Below are 14,601 nucleotides of genomic sequence, written 5' to 3'. Positions count from 1 at the left end.
CCCCCCCGGCCCCCCGGCATTCCCATGCGGGTAAGAGTAGGTATCCGTGTTGCTGCATGGCAATACCATCCGTGCGGTTCTAAGCCCAGTTCGTCCAAGGCCGTCTTGACGAGGGCCAGACGGTCAACCATCGCACCTCTGTCAGACTATCCGCGGTGCGCCACCAAATTGTGACAGGCTCATGCATCGTCATGCATCTCAATAGAGCACCAGTCAGAAAACAAGCAGCTCTGAGCAGCATGCAAATGACCAAGCACTGACCGCTGACAAGAATGCCTCATCCGGACATTTGCTTAGCCGATTGCGGCTTCGAAACTGTACATACTGTACGGAAGCGAAGTTCTTTTGGTTACTTCCCCGCATGTTTGGCAACATAGGTCGTGAAGCCTCACCGGAACTACTCCGTACGGCTCTATAAAATCACGTTAGCGAACAATGTTATTCGAATCGAACTCGAAAGAACGCAGAGGACAGCCACACGAAACGCCCCCATTGTATGCCACGAATTAATACCACGTGACATTCGTTGTCACAGTAAGGTACTGATACTCCAATATGTAGCCCCTCTTGTAGCTTCCGCGTTACGTATGTCACTTTCCTGGCGAAAGACATCTTGTGGTATTAATAAAGAGAAAGTTCGGAATTTAGAAACTGCTTATCTGTCACGTCAAAAAGATGAGGCATAAATCGATAAAAGTGAGTGGGATCATAAAATGTATGTACAAGGGTTGCGCGGTGCAAGGAAAATGAGGTACGAAATGCAACGTACAATAAATAGGTACGTAGCTACCCTTGTCTGTGAGCTTTGACCCCTTGACCCACTCGCTGTCAGACTTTACGAGTCACTCCCAAGTGTAGCCGACAGTCACTTCTCACTTTTATCAAACGGCTTGGTTTATGTCGGTAGCAGCATCGGTAAGGTAGATTATCAACTGTCAAGATCGTTATTGTCATCGTGCCTCACGCGGCACATCTCTTGATGGTTATCTTAGAAACTTCCATGTCCCGCCTCGCGGCCTCGATGACACCGTTTCAGGTGAATTCGGCAGTGGCCGGGAACGCAAAGACAGCCTGACTGCCGTGTGCCTCAACGGAATCGACCCCGGTAGACTATTCCCAGATGTGGTGCACAGTACATACGAAGCTTACCCAGGTGGAAACCTGAGCAACCCGCACCGAGAATAAGAGCAGGTCAGATCTAAGTTCTATTCGCACTTTGGTACAGCCCCAGCATCTGAGGTCCATGCGTACATAGATGCCAGTCTTGCTGCGTACGGTACGTGCTCATGACAAGGTCCATTACAGAGTAAGATAGTGTCGATTCGTAGGGGGTGACTTACCTAATTATGGATTCGTAGAAGAAGAACCAAGACGGCTCCCCACGAAGGCATCCCCACCCTGTACGAAGTACCTCATACATTCCTCATACATAATTGGGATGGCTGGATGGCTCGGGAGGAGACCCTTGTCACCCGGCCCTCAGCTCCGGCGATGATCTGATTGGCTTCATGAAGCAACCCGCATCCTCCCTGTTCATAGATCGCCCAGGGTCGCTTGCGAGTTGGCTCCTTGACATCAAGCCTGGGCCTATCGCAGCAGAGAGGACCGTTCTTCAAGAGGTACGAAGTACTTGAAGGTGAATCGGTGATGTATGTACCCCGTGCTTCACGCCCTCTATCTAAGATAGACATGGCCGTCAGAGTCCTTACCTTGGTACGTGCTTCTTATGTGGTTTCAGAGAGGCCTTCCAATGTCAGGTATTAATTAATACTGCGCCCTACGACTGTCCGTTTGGGTCCCAAACTACCTAATCTTGATTCCCTCATAATTAATTGTCAACTCCCGAAGTAGGTAGGTACAACGTATAATCGGCTGAATAATGATCTACCGAAGATCAACAAAGGAGCTTGGAGCTAGAACCACAAAAGCGTTTCGTCTCATCTTTCGTCTGGTCTCTGGCAGAATCGCATATATCTCGCATATGTAACAGAGTGCCGCTCCGCTGCGGAATGCGCTGCTCATGCAATGCGGACCATCTCGCTGCCAGTTCTTCTCCGCGCCCCCTTTTTTTTCTTCTTTTCTTGTCACCCGTTTCTTCCCAAATAAAGTGTCGACGCCCCACGAGAGAGGAACTGGCGGGTCCGATAAAGCTCCTTCTCCGATTCAGGCTACTAATCCTGAACAGGAAATCATGTCCGCTACCGTGTAACAGCCCTAGGCTATAGAATACAGTATTAAGTACGAGGTAATCCTACCAAGTCTCCAAGAAATGGAACAAAAACTGGAGCAAATCGGGGGAATTTGAGCCAACAATGTCGAGAAAGCCCCGAGTGTCGAGAAGTGTCTGGGTCAAGCTGCTACAGTAGGTGTTGGTCTGGCACCTCAAGGAACCCGGCCTCTGCCCTCCACATTCTCTCAGTTGATGGTCTGTCTTCAGATCTAGTTTAATGGAATGTGCAATAATTATCTACGGAGGTATGTACTCTATCGTAATTGTATTTCCAAAGCTCTTTCACCGCTTCTCTTCCGCGAGGTTACATTTCAGGTGAGTTTAGGATGCTACCAAGTGCGTTTATCACCTTGCCTGCAACCTGTCAGGAGGAAGTCCGGTAGGAAAAGAAGTGTTTAACGTGTTATCGTTGTGTTACAGTCGGCAAAGAGAGACAGGGAGAGAGAACCCACACCCCACTGATGATCTCCGATGAGAAGTCAACAAGGCCACGGCAAGACGAGGTTATGCACCGACAATACAGGCCCCTGACCAGGTCTAGCATGGAGGGAAGATTGACATGTCAGTTTATAGAGTTCTTGGCTTCTGGTTTACTTCGTACACTTTTGTCGTGGGATCTCTGCACGGACCAACGGCGAATGCACGGCCTTGATGTTTCGATGCGTTTTGCCTTGCAGGTTTGCAGCTACAAGGTACAAAGGAAATGTTTCGAGTTGTATCGGAGTACGTTGTACAACGTATGCAGAGGCGAGGTCCAGGGTTGCCCAGGCACCTGGCTATATAACTCGTGCAGATATTGACAGGCTTTATCCAAGAGATTCTCCGCCGTTCTTCTCCCCCCTTTCTTCCCGGGAGACCCTGCTAGCGCCCTTCCGGCGAGTGTTCGCTTCGGGGCGAGAGCAATGGCTTCGCACGTCAAGCGGACGGGAAATCACGTTGTAGGTATTCCCGACTTTTACCACAAAGGCACTCCAGACTGCATGACGAAGAGCATTTTGTGACCATCAAGGTACGCGGCGTTTGTGACCCACTGGAGTTGGCTGCGCGAAGTGGGAGGTAGTGCTGCAAGTTCGCTTGTCGTTACTGACGTAACCCTAATGCGGGGGTTTGAAGCCGCCATCAACGGAGCCGTACATAAGGTACTTCATTCTTCGTTGACACACACATACAAGATCATCTCGCGTCGCCATCGGAGCAAGGGCAACACAACCGCGATTAAAAGCTGCCTTGTAATAATTAACTATGAAGCTTCTACCGGACGATGAGAGGAAGTTCGCATGTTCTGTTAGCGCGACGCTATCTACGTACTGCACAGATTAAATTACCGATCTTGCCCCGCGATGACTGGTCTAAAAATGTTGCCAAAACGCTCGTCATGACCTGTCGTCTGATCAGGAAAGCCTGGCCCGTGTGTAAGATACTGGTGAGACAACCGATCGCGTGGGAATTATAAAAAATAAAACCCCTGTTTCTGGTCCATATAAGGCTGCCATCTGCAGTTTTGATCTATTACTCGTGGAGGCTCGTTCTTCGTCTTGCTAACGGGATGGAACTTGGTTCACTGCAGTCGGTGGCCGGGCAGAGACATACACTTCGTACCTACAACGTACAGCAGCATCTCGCTTTGCAAAAGTTTGCATCCCCCGCAGCAGACAAGCAGGTACAGAGCATTGTTTACTGCACAGTTTCGCACCTTATGTTGTAGCTCAGTCGCCGGAAATGTACCTACTGTAATTATTGCGGGGAGAAGAACGCGACTTGTGTGGGTTAGGTATTATCTACGGACAATATGGACCTGCCGGAATTACAGAATGCTTACGCAACACTTTGTAGTGGGGTCACTCCCGGGACCTGCATTAGCGCGAGCGACACTAATACCACCGTGGTGGACTCTGATCAGGCCACATCGGCCAATCTTCGAAGTGCTGGCGAATGACCAGTGATAAGCTTAGAGGCAAGCCACACAACGCCCATACCACTTGAATAGTCACCCTCGACAACTGTTACTCGTGCCACGCCCCAAATCCCATGCTAGGTGCGGGGACTGAGCCGTGGTCGCTTTTACGTGAGCCTTCGGTGGCCCAGGGTGAGCACGGGGTAAGCTCCCCCCCCCCCCCCTGAGCCGAACCCTCGGCGTTGTTTCAGCATCAGGTACAATCCCTACACGATTTTTTCTTCCTTTCTTTCTGTTTTGGAAGAGGGGGAGGGATTATATGTAGGTCAAAGCTTGAACAGAGGATTTTGCTCTGGCCAGAGCCAGTTCAGTGGTATAAGGTAGCTATCAACACAAGCTCCAAGTCTTTACGACAGACTAACTAATTATCGGGCTCTGATATCCCCGAACCCGGGCAGGCTGTTATTTCTTCAGCACTGCCCAGTCCGGTCAGAAATTTCTTTGCCAGAACAACCCGCCAGAGGGAGCTGGTCGCCCGACACCAGGACCACGGAATCTAGGTCAGATAGCCGCCATCCAAAAAGCCTCTGTGGGAACTTGGCAGCCTCATTAATCCTATCTTGCAAGCATGCATTCAGCCAACCCCAACGAGGTTGCGCGAAGAGCCGAGAGAAGCATGATCGCGTCTGGTCTATGATAGCTCGAGAATCCCTTCCTGGTAATTAAGTGGATGCTTCGTGGCCCACGCCTCAAGAGGTTCCAGTGGCTTCACGAAGCATGGGATACGCAGCAGCACGATTTGAGGTGGAGTAGGTCCAGCATGTACACTCCAGCCCCCGAAGCTTCATGCCGTGATGGGTTTCGAGGGCCTCAGCCAACACTGAGCGTTTCGATGATACCGAGCAATCCGAAAGAATGCCGACCCGTTGATTGTGTCAGTCGGCGCGCCTTGCCATTCCGTGTTGACGTGGCTATTATCGGCCGGAGCGGGGCCAGTCTGTCATCCGACGTCGTATTCTAGGCCCCGACGACGAAGGGCTCGGTGGCTGAATGCCGGTGAGTCAATGGAATGGTAGTCCGCAACGACTCGACTCGCAATCCGGTCGCAAGTCCGGATTGCGCCGTTGGGGGGCTGGTCTATTCGGCGTGCAGCCTGTCTATCCGCAAAGCTTCGTAGTCCGATACTTGCGGCGAGGGGTTTGACAAAAAGACATCGAGTGTCACGTGTGATGAGACTCGGACATGACTAAGCAGCCTCTCCCAGTCTAGCTTTTTCCAGCCGAGCTGGCGGAACGGCCCATGTCGCGATGACATTTAGAACTGTGTAGATCTCCGAATTTACACATTAAATGGGAATGTCCCCGGCGTCATCCCCTATCTTCTGATCGGCCGATCAGGGTTTGCGGGAGACAGATGCTGACCACGCGGTCGATCCATACACACGACGAGATGATCACGGCTTTGGTCGGCGTACCTACTCGGCTCCGAACGCACGATATATTCTCTTTTCCTGGAGTCCAGAGCATATGTTAATAAAGACAGGCCGAAGCGGCGCCGCCAAACCGGAGGCAGGCAGCGACGCCGCGTTTACTACTATAATTATGAAACATCTCGGACGCCCAAAGAATGTCGTAATCATCATAGCGGTGCATTGAATGAGTCGATCACTTCCTATGTTGTGCACCTCTTGAGAAATACTCAGCGTCTGGCTATAAATGTTAAGTTCCTTGACACCTCTGGGGCGACTTCAGGGCATAGAGACCCAGGCGGGAATATAACTGTCTGCAATTCAGATATGCTTGCCTGGCATGCTGCACAATCGTGGTGCACTGGTATCTGCCTCCATGAGCTCCACCGAATAAGCAGAATGACAACAACAAACAGCCAATCAGCCAACCACCTGTTCACATTCCACCATAATGCTCAGTGTGCTCGCACAACCGTATCTCGCCATCTTCAATAATCATCAACACGGCGTCGGCTCACGTGTGTCAGCCTCACCTCAATGATTCCATCCGACAAGTTTCTGAGACTTCCTGGCTCGTCTTCAACACCGCTCTTCTGACCCATTCCCCATTGCAAACCCCAGACCATATTCCCAACGGCCAAGCATGCTGGAGCGACGGCCACGAGGGCCATTTCACCTTGTCTGCCGCACCAAATCCTCTTCCCGATTCCGACGCTCTCGCCGAAGACTCGACGCTGATCTCGCTAGTCCATGCTGTAGACAACCAAGCTGCTGTCTGGCGGGCGGGCGAAGCCTTCATCAAAGCACACCACATGGAAGTATCCCCATGTCACTGGAGAGCATGTGACTCTCCAATTTCTCAACGAGAAACAGCCCCAGGGGTTCGCCTTTCCGACTGTACTTTACCAGTTTGAGAACCGAGTCCCGGTACTTTCTAGTTGCGTCGAAAGTTCCCGGGCAACTGCTCGATGACGCTTGGCCCATCTTGGATGAGCCCCTCTGGCAGCACTGCATTTGCAAGGTCGCAGGTGTATGTGCTCAACTTGCAGCATGGAAGGGAAGTACCATTAGTGGCGTAGCATGGGCATCAGCTGCTCGAGCGGTATCTCGTCAAAAGGTAACAACAAGCTTGCCGATGCGATGCCCTGTCTCCCAGGCAGCTCCTGGACAACTGTACCAGCATGGCCATGGACGTCTCCTCGTTCGTCTTCTACCACTGCGATCTGGTTCAGAGAGAGACCCAACAGTATTCGAACGATGTGCCTTGCTGATGGCGGCGGCTCAGAGGCAGGCTCTCTTGCCCTCCAGTTCCAAGACCATCCTTTCGTCATCACACATGCCCTTGGCTCGATAGCGGCCTCTCAAGGTTGATACCTACGTATGCTCTTCCATAACCTTGGCTTGTTATTATGGTTATTCTCGTTGTTATATGACGATCTTCCTTGACCGACGCTCTAGTCCTACACTTCCCACATATTATTTCAAGCCCCCCAACCTCCTCAGAATCTCAGTTTCCCATGAAGAGTTCTCCCATAAATAGAGAGCCCCAGCAGATAGAATGGGGCCGTCTATCCTGAACTAGCTTGTTCCAGCGACGCCGAGATCCTTTTCGACCAAGGCCCTGCAAATGGGATGGTAAAAGTCGCGGTTCTTCTCGAGGGTCTTCAGAGCGAGCGGCCGGTCAACCTTGTTGAGGGCCCTGAATAGTGGCCGGACGAACTTCATCCTGCCAACCTGACCCAGGTGCTCGGCAACGCCCTCGTAGCAGCTGGTGTCCTGGGCACGAAGCGCGACTTTGTAGTACGCTGACTTGATCTCCGCATTCTTGGAAGAGGCAAAGCTGTACACCTTGCCCAGCAGCTCACTCTTCTCAGGGGCCAGGGGCTCTTCGAACTTCTCCACGGCTTCCAGGAGCACCAGCTTCTGGTTGCCGGTGAAATCCTCGACGTCCTTGGGGCTTGGTTCGAAGTCCTATTATTTGGAGCGTTAGTGATGTCTCCTCTTTTTTTTTGGGGTGCCGCGTAATTTACCTTGTTCCTCCACTGTTCGGCGAGCTTGTAGCACACGTCAACGCGAGATGTGTCAAACTGTGGTTTCGGGGGCAGGCCCGGCTTATAGAACCATGCATCCCAGTCAATCTCGGCGATCTTGTTCTTGATGGACTCATCGCCAAAGTTGCCGAAGAAGTCGAGGAAGGTGTCCTTGAACTGGAAGGAGTCGAGCGACTTCCTGGACCACTTGGTGAAGTAGTGTGGAATGAACTTATCAAAGTTGTCCCGTCCCACGAGGCGCTCTAGGTAGTACACAAAGTGGAATCCCTTCTCGTAGGGCACGGTGCTGAAGGCGTCATCGGGCTCGATACCGTCGTGATTGATAATCAGCTTCGTAAATTCGTGATCATGACCGAACAGGTCCACGGCGTCCTCGAGGGCCTTCCAACCGATGATGGCGGAGAAGTCTCTCTCGGCATCACCGTGCAACGCCATGCCAATGCGCCGTTCGAGGTAGATGGTCCACCCCTCGTTGAGCCACATGTGCTCCCAGCTGGCGTTGGTTACCAAGTTGCCGCTCCAGGAGTGGCTCAGCTCGTGGGCGATGACGTCCACGTTCTGGCGATCGCCGCTGATGAGCGTAGGCGTCGCGAACGTGAAGATGGGCTGCTCCATTCCGCCGTAGGGGTAGCTCGGAGGCGTCACCAGGACGTTGTATACACCCCATTGGTACGGGAAGACGAGCTTCTCGGCCACCTGGATGAAATCCTCCACCCCGTCGAGCTCCCACTGACATGCCTTCAGTTCTTCCGGCCCGGTGGCGACGACGCTCCTGGGACCAATGGGTGCGGTGGCAATATCCCCGGAAGCAAGGCCGAACAGGTACGTCGGGATGGGGACTTTCTGTTCGAACTTGTACAGCTTGTCGTTGCCGTCGCCGTCGCCGCCTTTCTCTTTCTCTTCGGGCGTCTCGACGGGGACGCCGCTGGCTACGACAGGCAGGGCCGAGCGGATGATGAAGGTGAAGGTCGACTTGACATCGGGCGTGTCCTGGCAAGGGAATATGGAACGGCAATGGATTGCCTGGCATTGCGAGTACACGTACGGATGCTTCTTGTTCGAGGTTTGGGCCGGGGTCAGGAATTGGAGCGCGGTGCATTTGTTGGTGGTCTCGACACCGAGCTCGACTTGAACAACGGAACCCTTGGGCGCGCCTTGGGGAACGGAGATGTGAAGAGGAGAGCCGTAGGGACCTACGGGGTCCTTGATCTCCCATGCGGCGGCGGGGGCCGAGTTGACCTTGACGTCTGATATGCGGACGTGGTTCGAATCTAATATGATCTCCTTGCTCTGCTTGTCCGTTAGGGACTCGAGGTCCAGCGAGATTGTTCCTTTGACGGCTTTCTCGTGGAAGTTGATAGAGATGTTGACCGTGGTGTGCTTGGTGAGCCACTCATGGTAGTTGGAGAGGGTGCAAGGGTCGCGTTTTGCCATGTTTGCGTATGTCCGGGAAGCTCGAAATGTGGCTGGATGGAACGAGGTAATGGTACGTCTAAGCGTGGCCGTTCCCTGTGAGACGATGGACCGCCACATTTGCTTGTTGTGGTCGGGTTAAGTGCCTAGGTAGGGAAGGGGGTGAGGGGTTGACAGGTGGGAGAGCCCACGCTGCTCGTTATTCGTTCCTTCAGCGCCCGAAGTGAGCCTGTGAATGGTGAATGGTGAAACGTGAAATGATGGAGTCAAGCTGAGTCAGCAATGGGAACACACACCCCGCCAGTTCCGCTCAAGCGACACTAGCGGCACGTGAAAGACCCACCATAACTTATCCCAACACTTATCCAACACAGCACCGGGTCGCGCTATCTGAAAGACGTGTAATCTCGACTGTTGACACTGTTGACAGCAACTGCCCCCTTGATTTCTCACACCAACATTGACGACACCGACCTCGACCTTCGTCTGCAGCAACTCCCGCCCTAGACTGAGCGACGACACATCGTTTTCACAAAAAAATAAATTACGAATATTTACGACAGTCTCTCTTGTTATTCCTACGCTTACTCAACGCCGTTATACCGCACTGCGACGTGTCCCGTCTTTTTCTCTCGTTTTTCCTCCTCTCTCCCTGGAGTATCCCGTTTTATCAAGGGAGGATGATTACGCCAAGGCCGTGAAAAGCAGGGCTTGGAACGTTTATACATACGTCTATACATGGGAACATCTTGGGGCATCGCTACAACATTGACGCGACGTTCAGGGTTGGGGTCGAGGGTCAAAAGTGTTATTGGGGTCTCTTCGGCTTGGCCACCGCCTGGTCCTCGCACACCGTGGTCACTCGTTCACTGCTGCGCTTCTTCGTTGGATAAAGGGGAACCTGGAAAGGTTCCCTTCTCGTCGTCAAGATGGCTCCAGCAGGGGGCGGCAACATCAAGGTGGTGGTGAGAGTGAGGCCGTTCAATAGCAGAGGTAAGGTCGTGATCCAGGGGATGGGATCTGGGGGCGTCTGAGTCCCAGGTCGCCGAATTACGTCGCTTTCTGGTATGGTATGGTATGGGAGTCAATTGACATGCGCGCAGAAATCGACCGAGGCTCAAAATGCATCATCGAAATGAAGAATAACCAGACCATCCTGTCCCAACCGCATGGTGGAAAGGAGACCGGTCAGAAAGTATTTGCATTCGACAAGTCATACTGGTCTTTCGACAAGAAGGATCCGCACTATGCCGGGCAGAACAACCTTTTCGACGATCTAGGCAAGCCGTTGCTGGACAATGCTTTCCAGGGGTACAATAATTGTATTTTCGCCTACGGCCAGACCGGGTCCGGGAAATCCTATTCGATGATGGGATACGGCAAAGAGAGTGGCATCATTCCCAATATTTGCCAGGAAATGTTCACAAGAATCGAGCAGATGCAGGCGGACGCCACCCTGAAGTGCACGGTCGAGGTGTCGTACCTGGAAATTTACAATGAACGGGTCCGTGACTTGCTGAACCCATCAACAAAGGGCAACCTCAAGGTTCGGGAACATCCATCGACCGGCCCTTACGTCGAAGACCTCGCGAAACTCGTCGTCACCAGCTTCCAGGAAATCGAACATCTCATGGACGAAGGAAACAAGGCGCGAACTGTGGCCGCGACGAACATGAACGAAACCTCGAGTCGAAGCCATGCCGTATTCACACTCATGGTGACACAGAAGAAGATGGACCTCGACACAAAAATGGAGATGGAGAAGGTCGCGAAGATCAGCCTGGTCGATTTGGCCGGTTCGGAAAGAGCCACCTCGACCGGCGCAACGGGCGCACGCCTCAAGGAGGGTGCCGAGATCAATAGGTCGCTCTCGTCCCTGGGCCGTGTCATCTCCGCCCTTGCCGACCTCTCCACCGGAAAAAAGAAGAAGGGAGCAACGACGACGGTACCATACCGAGACAGTGTTCTCACCTGGCTCTTGAAGGACTCCCTCGGCGGAAACAGCATGACGGCCATGATCGCGGCCATCAGTCCGGCCGACATTAACTACGACGAGACCCTCAGCACCCTTCGGTATGCGGATTCCGCCAAGCGCATCAAGAACCATGCCGTGGTCAACGAAGACGCCAACGCCAGAATGATCCGCGAGCTGAAAGAAGAACTGTCCCTGTTGCGCTCCCAGCTTGGGGGTGGCGCTGCGCCCGGCGTGGCAGGTGGTGGTGGTGGTGGTGGTGCATCTGCCGTCGGAGCTGCTCCCGCTGCCGCCGAGGAAGTGTATCCGGAAGGCACCCCCCTGGAGCAACAGTTCGTTACCATTACTGCACCGGACGGAGCCGTGAAGAAAGTGTCAAAGGCCGAGATTGCCGAACAGCTTAGCCAGAGCGAGAAGCTCTTAACCGATCTCAACCAAACTTGGGAGCAGAAGCTGGCCAAGACCGAGGAGATTCACAAGGAGCGTGAAGCCGCCCTGGAAGAGCTGGGAATCAGCATTGAAAAAGGTTTCGTTGGTCTGTCCACGCCCAAGAAGATGCCGCATCTTGTCAATCTCGCGGACGATCCCCTGCTTGCCGAATGCTTGGTCTATAACCTGAAGCCAGGCCTGACCACTGTGGGGGGCATGGAGTCGAGTGGCGATCACCAACCCAATATTCGACTGAACGGAACCAGAATGCTGCCCGACCATTGCGCCTTCCAGAACGCCCCCGATGGGACAGTCACACTGATTCCGAGAGAGGGCGCGTCGGTCATGGTCAACGGCAAGCGGGTCGAAGAACCGAAACAGCTGCACTCCGGCTATCGTATTATCCTAGGCGACTTTCACATCTTTCGGTTCAACCATCCGATGGAGGCAAGAGCCGAAAGGGCGGAGCAGAGCCTCCTGCGGCAGTCTGTCACGGCTAGTCAACTGCAGGGTCTCGACCGGACAACGTCGCCTACGCCGACGGCAAGCCCCCGGCCGGGCCACGTCCGTACTATCAGCTTGGCCAACTCGGATTTCGGTGATAGCCGGCCAGAGTCGCCCATGCCGTTTTCTCGCAATGGCCGCGATTCCGACTGGAGTTTCGCCCGCAGAGAAGCCGCCGAAGCCATCCTGGGCACGAACCAGAACTTGTCGAGCCTCACGGATGAAGAGCTCAACGCGCTCTTCGAGGACGTCCAGCGTGCGAGAGCCGAGCGCGTCAACGGCCGCGAAGGCGAGGATGACTCGGAGTCGGCGACTTCGTATCCCATACGAGAGAAGTACATGTCCACCGGGACCCTAGACAATTTCTCGCTGGATACCGCACTCACGATGCCCTCGACGCCGAAACAAGGTGCCGTGGACGAGAGGCTGCGGGAGGTTCGTGAAGAGATGCAGTCGCAGCTGGACAGACAGAAGGAGGAGTACCAGGATCAGCTCAAGTCGGCCGAGGCGTCAAACGTCGAGGTGGAGGAGATCAAGAAGGAGAAGCTCAAGATGGAGGAAGCCTTGAAAACCCTGAAAGAGGACATGCAGAAGCAACTGGACGTACAGCGCCGGCAATTCGAGGACAAGTTGGACAGGATGGACCCGTTGAAGAGGCCAAAGGCGAACCCAAAGCTCTCGGACGAAGAGATAACAGTCGCTCGGGGCGTCGTCCAGCATTGGAAGAGCCGGAGATACGTGCGGATGGCCGAGGCGGTCCTGCAACACGCGTCGACGTTGAAGGAAGCGCAAATCATGAGCAACGAGCTCGACGTGCAAGTGGTCTTCCAGTTTACCGTTGTTGACGTCGGGCATTCGCTCTGCTCGTCCTACGACATGGTCCTGAACGGGCTGACGGCCGACGGGGACGATGTCGCGCTCGAGGAAGCGCCAAAACCCTGCATCGGCGTTCGTGTCACCGACTACCAGAACAGCGTGGTGCACCTGTGGAGCATCGAGAAGCTCCACGACCGCGTCCGGCAGATGCGGCAGATGCACCAATACCTGGACCAGCCGGAGTACGCGCAGCATCTGAGCCTGGACAACCCGTTCGTGGAGGCGTGCATGCCCCAGTACACCCTGGTGGGCGACGTAGACGTCCCGTTACGAGCTGTGTTCGAAAGCAGGGTCCAGGACTTTACGCTGGATGTCCTCTCCCCTCATACGTCTCATGCGATCGGCATCATCCGGCTCTCGCTCGAACCTTCGCATGCGCGGGCGCCTACCAACACGCTCAAGTTCAACGTCGTGATGCACGAGATGGTGGGGTTCGCCGAGCGCGAAGGCACGGAGGTGCATGCGCAGCTCTTCGTTCCGGGGGTGTCGGAGGAGGATGGGGTCACGACGACGCAGATGATCCAGGACTTTGATGAAGGGCCGATTCGGTTCGAGAGTGTCCATAGCGTGAGCATTCCCCTCTTCAGCGCGCAGTCGATTACGCTCCGGGTCGCCATCTTCGCCAAGGTGTCGACCATGCACCTGGATAAGCTCCTGAGCTGGGACGACATGAGGGACTCGGTGCCTCAATCCCGGAGTACCACGAAAACTAGGGGCGCGAGGATCGCCGAGTCTCAGTTCTTCACGGAAGAAAAACACGACTTGCTGGCCAGGGTACAGATCCTCGAGCTCAACGAGGAGGGTCAGTACGTCCCGGTCGAAGCCACGCAGACGAGCGAGATGGATGCGGGCACGTTTCAGCTGCACCAAGGCTTGCAAAGGCGCATCATGATCAACGTGACGCACAGCTCGGGCGATGCGCTGCCGTGGGACGACGTCACGTCGTTCAAGGTCGGCAAGGTCCAGCTCCTCGACCAGGCCGGCAAGTCGCCCGACATGGCTTCGGCGCCGCCGGACATTGCTCTCAAATTGTCATCGAAGCCCGTGTTCCGACAAAATGCCAACGGCACGCGGAGCATCACGTTGACTGGCCAGTGGGACTCGAGCTTGCACAACTCCCTGCTCCTGGACAGGGTAACGGCGGACAAGTATCGCGTCCAGATGACCGTCTCGTGGGAGATCAAGTCGGAGAAGTTCGCCGAGCCCATGCGGTTTTCCATGGACGTATGCTGCCAAATCATGTCGAGGACGTACGTCCGGCAAACGTCCATTCTCTCTGCCCTGTGGCAGAGCATCCGGATTGTACATTCGGTCAGCGGCATTTTCACGTTGACGATGCGGCCGGCGCCGGTCAAGAGGGTGGGCGATCTCTGGAGAATGAGCAGCCAGCATGACTACGTCAAGGGCGAGGAGCAGCTGACGACGTGGACGCCACGCGGGGTGTCGCTGGTGAGCGATTTCATCATGGCGCGGAAGAGGAGGAGGCGGATCGCGGAGATTGGGGCGGCGCAGATGCTCATCAACAGGATCGGCATGCCGGTGCGGAAGGTACCGCGGGGGCAGGACGACGGGGCGGAGTCGGACAGCGAATCACTCCCTTTTCTGGTTCGCCCTAATGACGACGATCTGCTCAACGACAGTCCCGAGTGCTCGCAAACACCGGCCGATGAAGAGGAAGAGTCGGCGTCTCTGCAGCAGCAGCAACAGCAGCAGGGAGAGGAGGAGGAGGAGCAGGGCCTGTTCGGAGGTCAGAGCCAAGGTGGG

The 14,601-nt window shown here is 54.5% G+C and overlaps 5 protein-coding genes across 5 annotated transcripts in view; 4 read left to right on the top strand and 1 right to left on the bottom strand.

The window, feature by feature from the left end:
- Positions 1 to 307, top strand: part of SODALDRAFT_377046 (hypothetical protein) — a gene marked incomplete at its 5' end in the record, with an annotated part of 933 nt that extends 626 nt beyond the window's left edge. The window contains one exon of the mRNA XM_028614877.1: positions 85 to 307. Coding sequence (XP_028469171.1) covers positions 85 to 260 — 176 coding nt within the window. The 3' untranslated portion in view covers positions 261 to 307. The remainder of the gene's footprint in view (positions 1 to 84) is intronic.
- Positions 308 to 2,312: 2,005 nt separating this feature from the next.
- On the top strand, positions 2,313 to 3,874 carry SODALDRAFT_349368 (hypothetical protein; the record flags this gene model as incomplete). The annotated part of the gene is made up of 8 exons (XM_028613420.1): positions 2,313 to 2,362; positions 2,444 to 2,475; positions 2,508 to 2,545; positions 2,908 to 2,953; positions 3,024 to 3,168; positions 3,206 to 3,239; positions 3,546 to 3,642; positions 3,716 to 3,874. 8 exons carry the CDS (start codon positions 2,313 to 2,315, stop codon positions 3,733 to 3,735), a joined length of 462 nt encoding a protein of 153 aa, XP_028469170.1. The 3' UTR covers positions 3,736 to 3,874.
- A 2,045-nt stretch (positions 3,875 to 5,919) lies between these two features.
- On the top strand, positions 5,920 to 7,132 carry SODALDRAFT_357398 (hypothetical protein; the record flags this gene model as incomplete). The annotated part of the gene is made up of 7 exons (XM_028614002.1): positions 5,920 to 5,956; positions 6,052 to 6,435; positions 6,531 to 6,622; positions 6,684 to 6,709; positions 6,749 to 6,793; positions 6,825 to 6,958; positions 7,104 to 7,132. The coding sequence occupies 7 exons, from the start codon at positions 5,920 to 5,922 to the stop codon at positions 7,130 to 7,132; spliced, it is 747 nt and encodes a 248-aa protein (XP_028469169.1).
- On the bottom strand, positions 6,699 to 9,249 carry SODALDRAFT_331087 (leukotriene A-4 hydrolase). The gene is made up of 2 exons (XM_028611368.1): positions 7,623 to 9,249; positions 6,699 to 7,563 (listed from the first exon to the last, which is right to left on the bottom strand). Exons 1-2 carry the CDS (start codon positions 9,075 to 9,077, stop codon positions 7,171 to 7,173), a joined length of 1,848 nt encoding a protein of 615 aa, XP_028469168.1. The 5' UTR covers positions 9,078 to 9,249; the 3' UTR covers positions 6,699 to 7,170.
- A 736-nt stretch (positions 9,250 to 9,985) lies between these two features.
- Positions 9,986 to 14,601, top strand: part of SODALDRAFT_338722 (kinesin-II 85 kDa subunit) — a gene marked incomplete at both ends in the record, with an annotated part of 6,175 nt that continues 1,559 nt past the window's right edge. The window contains 3 exons of the mRNA XM_028612801.1: positions 9,986 to 10,049; positions 10,160 to 11,275; positions 11,306 to 14,516. Coding sequence (XP_028469167.1) covers positions 9,986 to 10,049; positions 10,160 to 11,275; positions 11,306 to 14,516 — 4,391 coding nt within the window. The remainder of the gene's footprint in view (positions 10,050 to 10,159; positions 11,276 to 11,305; positions 14,517 to 14,601) is intronic.

Source organism: Sodiomyces alkalinus, assembly GCF_003711515.1.
Source record: "Sodiomyces alkalinus F11 unplaced genomic scaffold SODALscaffold_2, whole genome shotgun sequence".
Lineage (NCBI taxonomy): Eukaryota > Fungi > Ascomycota > Sordariomycetes > Glomerellales > Plectosphaerellaceae > Sodiomyces > Sodiomyces alkalinus.
This window is presented reverse-complemented; position numbering and strand designations above follow the sequence as displayed.

What these genes read in the sequence shown, in the direction of transcription:
- SODALDRAFT_331087 (XM_028611368.1), bottom strand. Translation starts at nt 9,077, where the DNA reads ATGGCAAAACGCGACCCTTGCACCCTCTCCAACTACCATGAGTGGCTC. An exon ending in CCGAACAGTGGAGGAACAAG is followed by an intron (nt 7,564 to 7,622) that starts GTAAATTACGCG and finishes TCCAAATAATAG; the next exon opens with GACTTCGAACCAAGCCCCAA.